Source organism: Natator depressus, chromosome 1, assembly GCF_965152275.1.
Source record: "Natator depressus isolate rNatDep1 chromosome 1, rNatDep2.hap1, whole genome shotgun sequence".
NCBI classification, from domain to species: Eukaryota; Metazoa; Chordata; order Testudines; family Cheloniidae; genus Natator; species Natator depressus.
The window spans coordinates 1,479,650-1,493,399 of record NC_134234.1 but is presented as its reverse complement, the minus strand read 5'-3'; the positions used below and the strand labels follow the sequence as shown (position 1 = coordinate 1,493,399).

The 13,750-nt window shown below is 47.7% G+C and overlaps 1 protein-coding gene across 1 annotated transcript; it reads right to left on the bottom strand.

The window, feature by feature from the left end:
- Positions 1 to 598: 598 nt before the first annotated feature.
- Positions 599 to 1,597, bottom strand: LOC141995051 (olfactory receptor 52R1-like). The gene has a single exon (XM_074965851.1). It carries the CDS (start codon positions 1,595 to 1,597, stop codon positions 599 to 601), a length of 999 nt encoding a protein of 332 aa, XP_074821952.1.
- Positions 1,598 to 13,750: the final 12,153 nt, after the last annotated feature.

Below are 13,750 nucleotides of genomic sequence, written 5' to 3'. Positions count from 1 at the left end.
CACACAATGATCTCTTCCCTCAGGATGTTGTAGCTGAGCTTTAGAGCCCACAAGCTGTACAGTGCACAGTATCGCCGGCCTGCCACAGAACCCTGCTCCCTAGCTTCAGCTGCTTTTATACGGATTCCCTGTCTGCTCCTGATTTGCCTGTCTGCCCCAGAGCTGTGTCCTCACTGCACTCACTGCAGGCTGCTTGTCAGGCTGCAGCAGCTCCCGTCCCAGCCCTGGAGCTGAGGGAAGCCAGCTGCTGGGGTGGGAGGTGGAGATGATCCAGCGAGTTAAGGTGGGAGGGGACGAGGGAGCTACAGGGGCAGGGTGTTGGGGGAAATGGCACAGAAGGGGGAAAGGACTTGGGGGAAGAGGCAGGGCAAGGGGGTGTCAAGTGTCCAGTTAGAAAGGTGGCAACTTTATGAGTTAATGAGTTGTACACAGACCGATTCCCCAGTTTATTATGCTTACAGAGCACATTAAGGCCAGGAAAGGGTTTAATGTCTCTTTGACTATCCAGTCAGTGATTCAGGGAAGAGGACCCAGCACCATGTCACCAGCCAGCTCTGCACGGAGCTCAGTCTGAGAGCCAAAGAACCAGGAGAATACTTTAGGTCTCTTTATAAGTAAAGAGCCGGAGCAGCCTGTCCCAGATCTGTTTGGTCCTCACCCCATAGATGATGGGATTTAGCACAGGGGGCACCAGTAGGTATACGTTGGCAAGGAGAACATGGAAATGCAGGGCCACATTGTGGCCAAACCGGTGCATGATGAAGGAGAAGAGAGCTGGGATGTAAAAAGTTAAGATGACACAGAGGTGGGAGCTGCAAGTCCAAAAAGTTTTGAGCTGGGCGTCCTTTGTGGGGAGGCTGAAGATGGCCCTGAGGATCTGGGTATAGGACACGGCAATAAAAGACACATCCACACCAGTCACCAAGAATGCCGCAAAGAGGCCGTAGTAACTACTGACACGGATGTTTGCGCAGGCCAGTTTCACCAAGGCTATGTGCTCGCAGTATGAGTGGGGGATGATGTTGGTTCTGCAATATGGCCACCGCCTCGCCAGGAAGAGATGGGGCAGTACAAGCATGCCTCCACGCAGGACCACAGCCAGGCCGATCTTGGCCACCACAGGGTTTGTCAGGATGGTGGAATGTCTCAGGGGATCACAAATGGCCACATAACGATCAAAAGCCATGGCTACGAGGATCCCAGACTCCATTGTTGAGAAGCAGTGAATGAAGTACATCTGGGTGAGGCAGGCACTAAAATCTATCTCCTTGGACATGAACCAGAAGATGCTCAGTGTTTTGGGCAGGATGGATGTAGACAGGATTAGGTCGGTGACAGCCAGCATGCAGAGGAAATAGTACATGGGGACATGGAGGCTCGGCTCCATATTCACAATGAACAGGATGGTGATGTTCCCCAAGATGGCTATGAAGTACATGATGCAGAAGGGGATGGAGAACCAGACATGGGCTGCCTCCAGGCCAGGAATGCCCAGCAGGATGAAGGTGGAGGGGTTGGTGAAGTCGGTTGTGTTGGAATCTGACATGGAGGCGGGGAGAAGATGTCCAATGCTGAGGCACAATGGTATCTCCTGCATGCACCGTACTTTCCCCTGACTTCCTGTATGTATCTAGTGTGATGGTCACAGTACAAATGCCTGGTGGAGAGACAATGTTAATATGAGACATTACATGCACTACTGGAAGCTGTTATCATAGGTGAAGCAGATTGGTTGCTCTTCACAGAAAAATGACATTTTCATTACTCAGATAAATGAATTATGAAGAACTGACCCTACTAATGCCAATTCCATATTTTATGGTGCTCCATGCATCAATAATTCCTACACATCACGGTGTGGAAAACCTTAATACGAACCCGCAGGAAACATGAGTGTGGATACTGGTTATCCAACATTGTTCCTTAGGCCTTGTCTATACTGTGAAGTTTTTTCACCAAAAGGCAGCTTTTGGTGAAGAAACAGTGGAGGTGTATACTCTGCAAAGCCACTTTCGATGATGGAACTCCTCAGTTTCAGTGAGATTATAAAACCACCTTGATGAAAGTTGTAAGGCTTTTTAATCAAAAGTTTTGTCCCCAAAGTGCCAGTATAGACACTTGCACTTGATTTTATCGCAGTAATAGGCCTCCCGAAGGCATCCCACAATGCCCATCCTGACCACTCTGGTCAGAAATTTCATCTCTGCTACCCTGCATCCAGGTAAACTCCTTCCACCTGCCCCCCATCTAAAGTCTCGGGAATTTTGAAATTCCTCTTCCTGTTTGCTTGGCATGGAGAGCTTACAATACATCTTCCCAGGTAACCATGGTGAATCCATGCAGAAAATGCTCTCCCCCGGGACCACTGCAGAGCTGCTGGATCTACTCAGTATTTGGGGAGAGGAAGCTGTGCAATTTCAGCTGTGCTCCAGTTGTAGGAATTTCGATACCTACACACAGATTTCGTGCACCTTGTGGGAAAAGGGCTGTGATCGGAACATACTGCATTGCAGAACAAAGGTGAAGGAGCTGAGGCACACATACCCGAAGGCAAGGGAGGCAAATGGTCGCTCCGGTGCTGTGCCCCAGACCTGCTGTGTGTATAAGGAGTTGGATGCTATCCGTGGAGGCGACCCCACCTCTATGGCCAAGAACCCCATGGATAAATCACCTGGGTTAGAACTGACAGAAACTTGACCTAATCCAGAGGAGGAAGTCATCAATGAAGCGCTGAATACATTAGGAGATGTGGAGCCCGTGCCGGGTTCGTCCAATGCTGCGTCCAGTCAGGAGTTGTTCTCCATTCTGGAGGTGTCCAGACAGTCTCAGCAGTCACAATCAGGCGAGCCAGAAGCTGGAGAGGAGACCCCTGGTAAGTGATTTTGCTTTGTGAAGTGTGGAGATGCGTTGAGGGAAGACAAATGTACAAGTCTGGCTGTGTTTCTGTGTGCTGGGTATTTTCCCGTGCAGCTAGACAGTACGGTGGAAGAGCTGCTTTGTTCCTTCCCCCATTGAGGGACACTTTCCTGTGTCATTCTGCAATTACTTGGACAAGGACCAAAGCGGCACACAGGCGAGCAACATAGGGATGAGGGAGGAAACAAGTGTGTAGTAGATGCGCACTTGCTTCCTTGCTTCCCCTCAGGAGAGAGATATCTTCTACAATGACCCCCATCTGTGGAAAAGGGTGGGAAACTTTAGAATATTGCTCCCTGAGAAGTGCTCTGCGACCCCTTTCACAGTGCTTTTCTCCCACACACAATGTCCCCTACTCCTGGGTAAACTCACGATGCTTGTGGTGTTCACCAGCATGTGTGCTTGTCCTGGGTCATCCAGAAAGTGATTGATGTATTACCAACGGTGTATTTTAATGTAGTGTTTCAATCCTGTACGTGTAGTTAACAATAATGCTTCTGTTTATAGTTACTTGTGTTTTAACAGATATTTCCTTGAAAGGAGGCACTCCCTCTACCCCAGCCAAGTGTCTCTGCCAGATAGGAGAGAGCACAAGACGGAGCAAGGAAGATATGTTCCGGGAGGTGCTTCAGCACTCAGAAGCAGAAAAGATGGAATGCAGGAAGTGGATGGAATATGACAAGTAGGATAGAAAAGGAAATGAGGCATGCCCTAGGGATGCAATAGAGAGGCTGATAAAAGTTTTGGAGCAGCAAACCAACAAGCAGCGGTCCCTTGTAATGCTCCAGACTGAGCAGATGTGTGTCTGCCCTCCCCTTCAGCATATTCAGAGGTTTTTCCCATGCCCTCCCCAGACTCCACCCGAACACTACTTTCCGATTTCTGGGACTTCACGCTTTCCCCTACACTCTACCCCTGCAGACAGGTTTTTAAACGACAGCTGGAAGTAGGCTCAGCTCTAAAAGTCAGCCCTCCCCCTCCTAAGAATCTTAGTTTCTCTGTGTGTATGCATGGTGTTGTGTTTTTTGACAATAAAAGCATAGTTATATGAACAATAAGCACTCTTTATTTGTTTCCATGTAAATTATGATAGCAGATGGCAGCAGTAAACAAGCAAGTGGCTTTATCATTTCCTGACATTGAACCCTGGGCTTGAACAAAACTGGACTTCATTATGTATTACAATCCGAAGCATAGCAACAAAGATTACTGGTTCTCATCTTCAAAGTGTTGCCTAAAAGCCTCCCTGATTCGAATTGCCCCCATTGTGCCCGTATAATAACTTTGGTGTCTGGCTGCTCAAAATGGGCAGACAAGAATCATGTCTCAGCAGTCCACCTCTGAGCAAAGTTTTTGCCCTTTCCTTCACAAATATTATGCAATGTGAAACACATGACTACGACCATGGGAATATTTTCCTCACTGAGGTCTAACCTGCCCAAAAGGCATCGCCAGCGTGCCTTTAATCTGCCAAATGCACATTCCACAGTCATCCTGCACTTACTCAGCCTATTGTTGAAACACTCGTTACTGCTATCCAGATTTCCCATGTACGGCTTTCATAAGCCCTGGCATTAAGGTGTATGCCGGTCTCCCAGGATCAGTATGGGCATTTCGACATCCCTATGGGGATCTTCTGGTCTGAAAAGAAAGTCCCCTTTTGCAGCTTTCTGTAAAGGTTGGTGTTCCTAAAGATTCATGCATCATGCAATTCTCCAGACAACCCTGCACTGATGTCAATTAAATGCCCTCGGTGATCCACAAGCACCTGTAACAGCATGGAAAAGTACCCCTTCTGATTGATATACAATATCGCAAGGAGCTTTGGTGCCAAAATTGGAATATGCATGCCATCTATCACCCCTCCACGGCTAGGAAAATGCATTTCTGCAAAGCCATCCACAATATCACGCAGCCCCAAAGATCGATTTCCCAACTGCAAACTGATTTGAGACCAACCAGTAGCAGCCTTGAGTGGTCAGCTTCCACACTGCAATCACCAAGTGCTTCTTTACCAAGAGGGCAGCTCTCATTTGGGTGTTCTTTGCCACAGGGCTGGGGCAAGCTCAGCACACAGTTCCAGGAAGGTGGCTTTCCTCATCCGAAAGACCTGCAGCCATTGCTCATCTTCCCAGACCTGCATAACGATGCAATTCCATCATTAAGTGCTAGTTTCTTGAGCCCAAAAGCGATGTTCCACCGTGTTTAGCTGTTCTGTGATTGCTAAAAGCAACCTAATGCTGCTGCTATTGATATAGGACACCGTGTCAGGCAACTGTGACCCTCATTGCCTTAGCAACTTCAAGATTGATTCCACTGCCATTTGCGATGTGCTACTGACAGCTAGCAGAGCAGTGAGGGATCCATTCCTGCAGCTAGAAGTGGCGGGCTGAGCAGAAAACAAGGGACGTTGAAAAGTGCCGTGAACGGGAGATGGGAATCCATGGAATGCTGGGACAGAAAACGATGCATCATTGAACATTAAGCCTTAACCCATGATGTGCTGTGATCCACTCCACCTTCCCACAACACATCTCGGCACAAGGAGGAGAGCTGAACTGTGGAATAGCTACCCACAGTGCATTGCTCTCACTGTTGCTATGCCGAAAGAGAAAGACAGTGTGAATGTGCAAAAATGATTTTCTTTAAAGGCTTTTTGGGAAAAATATCTGCCAATGTGCACACAGTCCATGCTGTAGGGAGTTTCCCATTCACCTAGTTACTGAAAATTTGTGAGTGGAAAAAACCCAAACCTTTGCCAAGACATGTGCCAGTGGAAAACATCCCAACTCGAACACACCTCAGGAAAAATCTTGGGCATCATTGAGAGCAGCTCCATGGAAACACCTGCTTCTTTGCAGTAGTGACCAAAACGGACACAATGTTTGGTTGCCTAAGGAATAGGATGGACAATAACCTGCTCTGGACACAGGCTCAATTTTTGTCACCCAGTCTCTAACAGATAAAGCAGATAGAAAGTGGATTTCCGAGACAGGCTCTCAGTCTGGGGGAGGCTGCCATATGTGGACTGAAAAGTCTGGAACTGTTTAGTTTAGAGACAAAGGACGGAGCATATGGTAGAGGAGAACAAAATAAAAGAGTGGAACTGGTTACATTCAAATAGACAAGCAGAGAACAGTTCCCAACCGTTAATAGCTATCTACAGATACCAGTCAAAAGGGCTAATTCCCCAAAGCTGGGGAAAAGTATCAGCAAAACTGATTGGGAGGAAAAAGGGGAATGAAACTTGGGAGTTCTTTAAGAAGAGTTATTGGCTAATTAAAAAGTCATGATTCCACAGTCAAGGAAGTGGAGAACTTTGGCTAAAAACCCTTTTCAATGGCAAAGTGAAGGCAGCATTTATGTGGGAAAAAGCACTAGATACAAATGGGAAAAAAAGGAATATAGCTATCAGGCAATACAAATGGGAAGTTATGAAAATTGATAAGGAACATTAAAGACATCAGGGGAAACTCCATGCTTGGCGGGGCTAAGGATCACAAAAAGGAGGCTATTAAGTGCATTAAGAACTAAAAAAACCCTAGAAAAAGGTTTAAGCCAATTCCTAGAGGGAGAAAGGAAACTTCTTAATGTTGCAGAAAACGTAGATGTGTTGCAGAAATAGGTTTGTTCTGCATTTGGAAAGAAGCAGTAGGAGGTACTCCTATCACATGAGGTGATGGAATAGTCTCCAGTCCATTAGCTGCCAAGGAGGATGTTAAACAGCCTCCACAGTAGAACCATAGAGTTACAGACACCAGGGCTACGAACTGACGGATCACCCACACCTCTGATTTGGAACCTGAAGTAAGCAATCTGTCAGCAGTACAGCCAAAAAAAAAAAGAAAAAAGAAAAAAGAAAAAGAAAAATGCAAATACAGGACAGTTCTGTGTGAAATGTAAACTATTAAAAAATGAAGGGAAAGTTAAAAAAAGAAGGCATGATGAGGTTCGGAAACAATGGAAAGGCTGGTCTGGGAATATAATTCTAGGAAAATAATTAATGCCAGTAAACACGTGGTTTATGGAAAAGAGGTCTTGTCAAATAAACCTGATTTCATCCTTTAATGAGAGTGCAGGTTTGGTTGATCAAGGATACTGAGCAGATGCAATAAACTTCAATTTCTCTGAGGCATTTGATTTAGTCGGGAAAAACATTCAGGTGAACACTCTACAATATCATTAGAGCACAGGTAAAATTTACTAAAAACTGGCTAACTGACAGATCTCAGAAATCCGCTGTCAAGGGGCCAGTGTCAGCAAATGGGATGGTTCCTAGTGGGGTTCTGCAGGGACCAGTTCTAGGCCCGATGGTATTTAATATTTTCATCAAGGATCTGGAAGCAAATAGAAAATCACTGCAGATAAAATTTGTGGACGACCCGAAGATTGGCAGAGCGGTTATAATACAGTCAAATGCAAAGTGATCCTCTCGGAACAGGCAATGCAGGCCCAACCCACAGACTAGGGCACGGTATTATGGACGCAGGGACCCTGAAAAGGATTTAGGGGTCTCTGTGGATGCCAAACTCATTGTGAGCTCCCAGTGTGATGCTGTGGCCAACAGGGCTGATTCGATCCTTGGACGTATAAACAGCGAAGTGGTGAGTTGAAGCAGAGGAAGGATTTTACCTCTGCACATGGCATTGGTGAAACCGTCTGCATCCAGGTCTGGGCTCCACATTTCAAAAAGGCTGTTGAAAAGTTGAAGAGGGTGCGGAAAAGAGACACAAAATGATTGGAGGCTGGAGAAAATGCTGGACAGTGAGAGACTTGAAGGGCATCAAATATTTAACTTATCAAAAAGACGATCAAGCAGAGACTTTCATGGGGTGAAAACCATTGGTAAAGCGGAGAAAGGCAGAGCAAGACCCAACGGCTGGAAGCTGAAGGAAGACAAATTCCAGCTGGAAATCAGTGCCAAATGTTTAGCACTGAGGGTGATTAACCATTGGAACAAACTGTGAAGAGAACTGGTGGATTCTCAAACTCCGCATGTCTGGGGCTCCAGACTGGACTCTTTTCTGGAAGATCTGCTTGAGGGCTTCTCTACACTTTAAACGCTACAGTTGTGTTGCCGTACTGCTTCAGTGTAGACACGACTTACACCAACGCCAGGGGCTCTCCTGGCAGTGTAGGTGATCCACGTCTCAGAGAGGTGGTAGCTAGGTCGATGGAAGAATACTTCTGTTGACCTCATGCTGTGTACAAAGGGGTTAGGTTGATATAGCGACATCCTTCAGGGGTGTGGATGATTTTGCTGTTGCAAACAAAGCAAATGCAATTTGGGCTTGCATTAACAGAGACATAGCATGCAAGTCACGGTCAGTGATACTACCACTCTACTCGGTGCTGTTTAGGCCTCAGTTGAAACACTGTGTCCAGTTTGGGTCACTAAGGGATAGGAAGGATGTAGAGAAACTGGAAAGGATCCAGAGGCAAGCGACAAAGGTGGTCCAAGGGATGGAATGCAAGTCGTATGAGCAAGCTGAAGGAACCAGGTATGTTTAGTTTGGAAAAGAGGAGATTGAGGGAGGACATGCCAGTGGTCTTCAGATCCTTGCAAGGCTGCTATAAAAAAGATGGGGAAAAGTCGTTCTCTCTTTTCACAGAGGGCAGGACAAGAGGCGATGGGATGAAAGTACAGCACACCAGATTTAGATGAAATCTCAGGAAAAACTCCTTAACTGCAAGAACAAGAGAATAATGGAACAGTCTCCTCAGAAGGTTGTGGAAGCTCCTTCCCTGGAGGTTTTCCAAAGGAGGTTGGATGGTCATGTGTCTGGGATGGGTTAGACACAACCAATCCTGCATCTCGGCAGGGGTCAGACTAGATGACCCTTACGGTCCCTTCTCACCCTGTGCCTCTAAGATTCTATAATGTAAAATTGTAGTGTAGACCAGGCCTTAGTCAAACACAAGTCATTGGGCTCAATAGAGGAGTAACTGGGTGAACTTTAGTGGCCTGTGTTATACAGAAGGTCAGACTGGATGGTCTAATGGTCCCTTCTGGCCACTAACCCTGGAAGCTATGAATAAAGGAAGTAGGTCAGGCATTTATATTTACTCTGTCTCACAACACCCGAACAAGGGAACGTTCAGTTACGTCGAAAGTCTGAACGTGTAACACTGATGAAAGAAAATTGTTTACATAATCCATTGTTGGCCTGTAGAACTTCTTGCCACAGCCGTTACTGGAGCAAAGAGTTTAGCTGAATGGGATTCAGAAATGGATGGGCCATTGTCGGTGGTGCTGGTGGCACCATGGTGAGTTAAGTCTGTCTGACACCTTCCATTAGGAGACCGGATTTTCAGTTGCTTATAAGTTTGCCAGTGTTTAAGCGTTTGTACTGAAATTTCCCACCCTGGGTTTCTGCTGCCGGCTGAATTGATTTTTGAAAGTTTCAGACATAACAGATCAGCCGACTTCTCGAATGAAGCTAGGAGAGGTGATGTCTTGCCCATGTTGAAAAATTCTTATAGCTGTTCCAGTGAGGAGGCCTAGCACCTGAATGCTTTCCAGAAATTAAAAGTCAGGTAAAAGCCCCACCCATTAACAGCCAGAGCCCTGAGATGCAAGAGCAGGAGGTGACAGCCTCTGTGCATTAACACACAGCTGGCTCCTGAGGTCATTAATCAGTTTTTACTTCACAGGGAGTTTTGCCTCAGTGGGGCCAGAGCAATGTATGGGCCATGGCCTCAGAATCTGGCCTCGTATTGTCCATCTACTGACACCTTTCCTCCTGAAGGATCCCCTGTGCCACTCAAATCCAGCCGCCTCGGGGCTGGAGGCCATCAGCCGGGGAGGCACAGGAAAGAGGGACATTTTGGCCTATGATACTAGATCAAACTCATCCCCTGTGGCAAGATGCCTGGGATGTTTAATGGCTGCACAGAGCGGAAAGGACCCCAGACCTATTCTCTGTCCCATCACGTCCATGTTGCACTGGGTTTGTAGAGCTGGTGAGCTCCTCAGCAAGAGATGGTACCTGTGAATCCTGAGATGGAAGTGTCTTCCCTGGGAATCCCCTTCAGGTAGCCGTGTCCCACACCACTCTCACCCCAGCATCTGCAGCAGCGTCCCACACTGAGAGCTGAGACAGGGATCTGCACCGTTTATAATATAGCTCTGTGTAACCCCAGGGGGTTTGCTCAGCCTCTAGGGGAGAAGCGGTATCTGGATATAAACAGGTTGGAGACCAGAGACAATCTCAGCAATGTCTCTCTTTCCATGTCTGCGCTTCTGTGCTCTTTATCCATCTTTAGGAGTAAACAGTAATTAAGGAACCTTCCCAAAGGGAGATGAGAACTCTGGGGCTCTGTGCTGAGTCAGAGAGGAATTGCCATCTCTGTGCATGTGTGTATTTTAAAAAATTATAGTTGATTAGTAAGAAAACTAGGGATAATGCCTAGATCTCCCAAGGGTCTGATACCCTGTAAATACCCAGGATAGCTGGATAGATTGTAGAGAGACAGATCTGGAGATAGATGACTGAGGGGAGACACAAGCACTCCCTGCAGGCACACGGGGCTGTCACTCAGGGATCAGAAGTCTGTAACTCTCATCTGCAACTGTGACCATACTAGGCAGCACCATTCATTGAAGGATGTTCAAAATACCTATCAAAGGAAAGTCAGTATGAACATATCCCCATTATGCAGACAGGTAAACTGAGGTATGGGGAGAGGTGACATGGCCAAGGTCTCACAGAGATTGAGTGGCAGGATGACAGACAGAACCCAGGAGTCCTGACATCCCTGCTGTTACCACGGTGTCTCCGTCACACCAACAGGGAATGGACTCCCTCTCTGAGAGGGGCTGTTCATTGGGTGGGATGCAGAGGAAAGTCTGGTAGAGGGATTCTGGGCCTTCGCCATCCTCTGAAGGTGAATCTGAGGTTTTCAGAACTAGCTTGGGTTTGTGAGCTCCCCGCTCCTGTGAGGTGTTGTTAGGGTTCCTTCCCCACTCTGAACTCTGGGGTACAGATGTGGGGACCCACATGACAGACCCCCTAAGCTTATTCTTACCAGCTTAGGTTAAAACTTCCCCAAGGCACAGATTCCTTTCTTGCCTTGGGATCGCTGCCACCACCAAGTGATTTAACAAACAATCAGGGAAAGTACCACTTGCAGTCCTATTCCCCCCAAAATGTTCCCCCAAACCTACACCCCCTTTCCTGGGGAAGGCTTGAGCATACATCCTTACCAATTGGTTACAAAGGGACTACAGACCCAAACCCCTGGGTCTTCGAACAATGGAAAAATCAGTCAGGTTTTAAAAAGAAGGATTTTATTTAAAGAGAAAAAGGTAAAAGAATCACCTCTGTAAACTTAGGCTGATACTTAGCCTTACAGAGTATCAGAAAATTCAAAGAGCCCAGAGGAACCCCCTCTAGCCTTAGTTTCAAAGTTACAACAAAACAGGGATAAACCTCCTTCTAGCACAGCAAAAATTCACAAGTTGAGAAAACAAAGGTAAACTAATACACCTTGCCTGGCTGTTACTTACAAGTTTGAAATATGAGAGACTTGTTCAGAAAGATTTGGAGAACTTGGATTGATGTCCGGTCCCTCTTAGTCCGAAGAGCGAACGGGCCACAGACAAAAAAAAAAAAAAAAAGAAATAAAAAAAACCCACAAAGCCCCCCCCTCCCAGATTTGAAAGTATCTTTTGTCTCTATTGGTTCCTTTGGTCAGGTGCCAACTAGGTTACTCGAGCTTCTTAATCCCTTACAGGTAAGGAGGAATTTTAGGCTACCCCTATGGTTATGACAGGTGTGAACTCCGGGACTCCACTTCCGCTCCCACTCAGAAACCTGCCAACGCATCACAGTCACTGGGGTGGCTTCGGAGGAGCAGACTTAGTAAAAGCAACACCCACAGAATGTTCCTGTGGATAGAGGGCAGCTGGGGGCCTGTCCTGGGGACACAGGCCCCCCCACCCCCTAAAACAGCTGTGGAACAAGGGGGGCCCTATAGGCAGGATAGAGACTGATTCAGTGTTTGCATTGGACTAGTTCTTCCCCTGTCGCTTCATTTCCTCCCAGTTTCTCCCAGGTGGAATTGAAATAGAATGTTCCAGTCTGAGTCAGACTTTCCAGCACGACCCGGCTGGAGGCCGCTCGGATTCCCACAGCTGAACTCTCTGCCTGCTCATCTGGCTCAGCGGGGGTATTTCTCCCGTGTGGCGCACCTGGGCTTTTAAGCCCTGGAATGAGACTGAACGAATTCTCCTGTCCAAGCCCAACAGGAGCCCCGTGTCCACCCTTATTCAAGTTACTAACACTCGGTAGCTGGCAAACATGGTTTGATCTTTGTTTGTAGCTAAATGCAAAAGGGGTCTAGGCCCTTATTTGGCTGGATTATTGTGTTTATAATTTATTATTATTATCGGAATTGTGGAAGCCTCCAGAGGCCCCGCTCCGGTTTAGGGCCTCTTGTGCTGGGCCCTTCACAAACACAGAAGGAGAAACAGCCCCTGCCCCAAGGAGCTTAGAAATCAAATTAAGACAAGACACAGCTAATGTGTGTAACAAACCAGAAAGGGCAGGCAGGGAGATGGGGGAGTAACAGCACTAAGACTGGGTGGTTACTGGGTGGTTACTAGGCTGCTGGGTGGGTGAGAGACAGCGGAAATGCACAGTCCTGCCCTGGCTGTGAGAAGTGTGTCCTGGGCCTCTAAGAGCAGATCAGATGTTCGGGGGAACTAGATTGGGGCTCGCGAGAACGGCCATTGAGTGGCGGCTGCACCAGACACACAGCTGGGAGCGCGTGGCTCTCCGATAGCTCTCGTAACTCTGCTTTAGTTCTAATCACGCCTCCCTCCTTCGAGTGCAGACTGAGCCTCCTTCTGATGAGTTTCCAGGACAACCCCGGTACCAGAGGGGAGATGAAAGGAGAGGGCAGAGGTAACAGGGCTGAGGTGAACAATGAAGGAGCCATCCTGGAGATGGAACAACTGAAAGCCCCCAAGGAGATTAAACTCTTGGGCAATGCAGCAGACTCCAGGAAGAGATTCAGACAGAGTTTTGAGACATGTCTATGCAAGCAGCTGGGTTTGGTGAGAAAGAGCAGCAGAGAACTGCAATCTTCTTAAACGGTGCAGGGCGTGAGGCAGTGGACGTCTTTACTATAATGCAACTCAGGCTTTGTCTGCACTGGCACTTTTGTCGGGGAAATGTTTGTCGGTCAGGGGAGTGAAAAAAGCTGACTGACAAAGGCGCAGGTGTGGACAGCGCTATGTGAGCAGGAGAATCTCATTGGGAGAGCTCTGTCCCATCGGCACGGAGCAGCTACACAGGAGAGCGGGGCACGGGCAGGGATACAGCTGTGCCGCTATAAGGTGTGTGGTGTAGACATGGCCTCAGTCAGGCAGAGGGAGCAGGTTACTATACGTTTTGCAGATATTTGAAGAGCCTTAAGTAGCTCAAAGAGCAAAACGTTCCAAGGGTAAAAGCTTCACCTTAGAAGACACAAGTAAGGTAAATTCTGTGACTCCTGCTCCCCCCTTAGCTCAGCCCCGCTCTGGCCCAGGCAGCCCCAGCTCACACAAAGGATGGGACCCCCGGACTCATCACTCCCTCACTGGCATCATAGGGATTTAATGTCACTTTGATTGTCCGATCAGTGATTCAGGGAAGAGGGCCCAGCACCATGTCACCAGCTAGCTCTGCATGGAGCTCGGTCTGAGAGCCAGAGCACCAGGAGAAAACTTAGGTCCCTTTATGAGTAAAGAGCTGGAGCTGCCTGCCCCGGATCTGTTTGGTCCTCACCCCGTAGATGATGGGGTTTAGCATGGGGGCCACGAGCAGGTAGCAATGGGAACATGGAAAAA

What these genes read in the sequence shown, in the direction of transcription:
- LOC141995051 (XM_074965851.1), bottom strand. Translation starts at nt 1,597, where the DNA reads ATGCAGGAGATACCATTGTGCCTCAGCATTGGACATCTTCTCCCCGCC.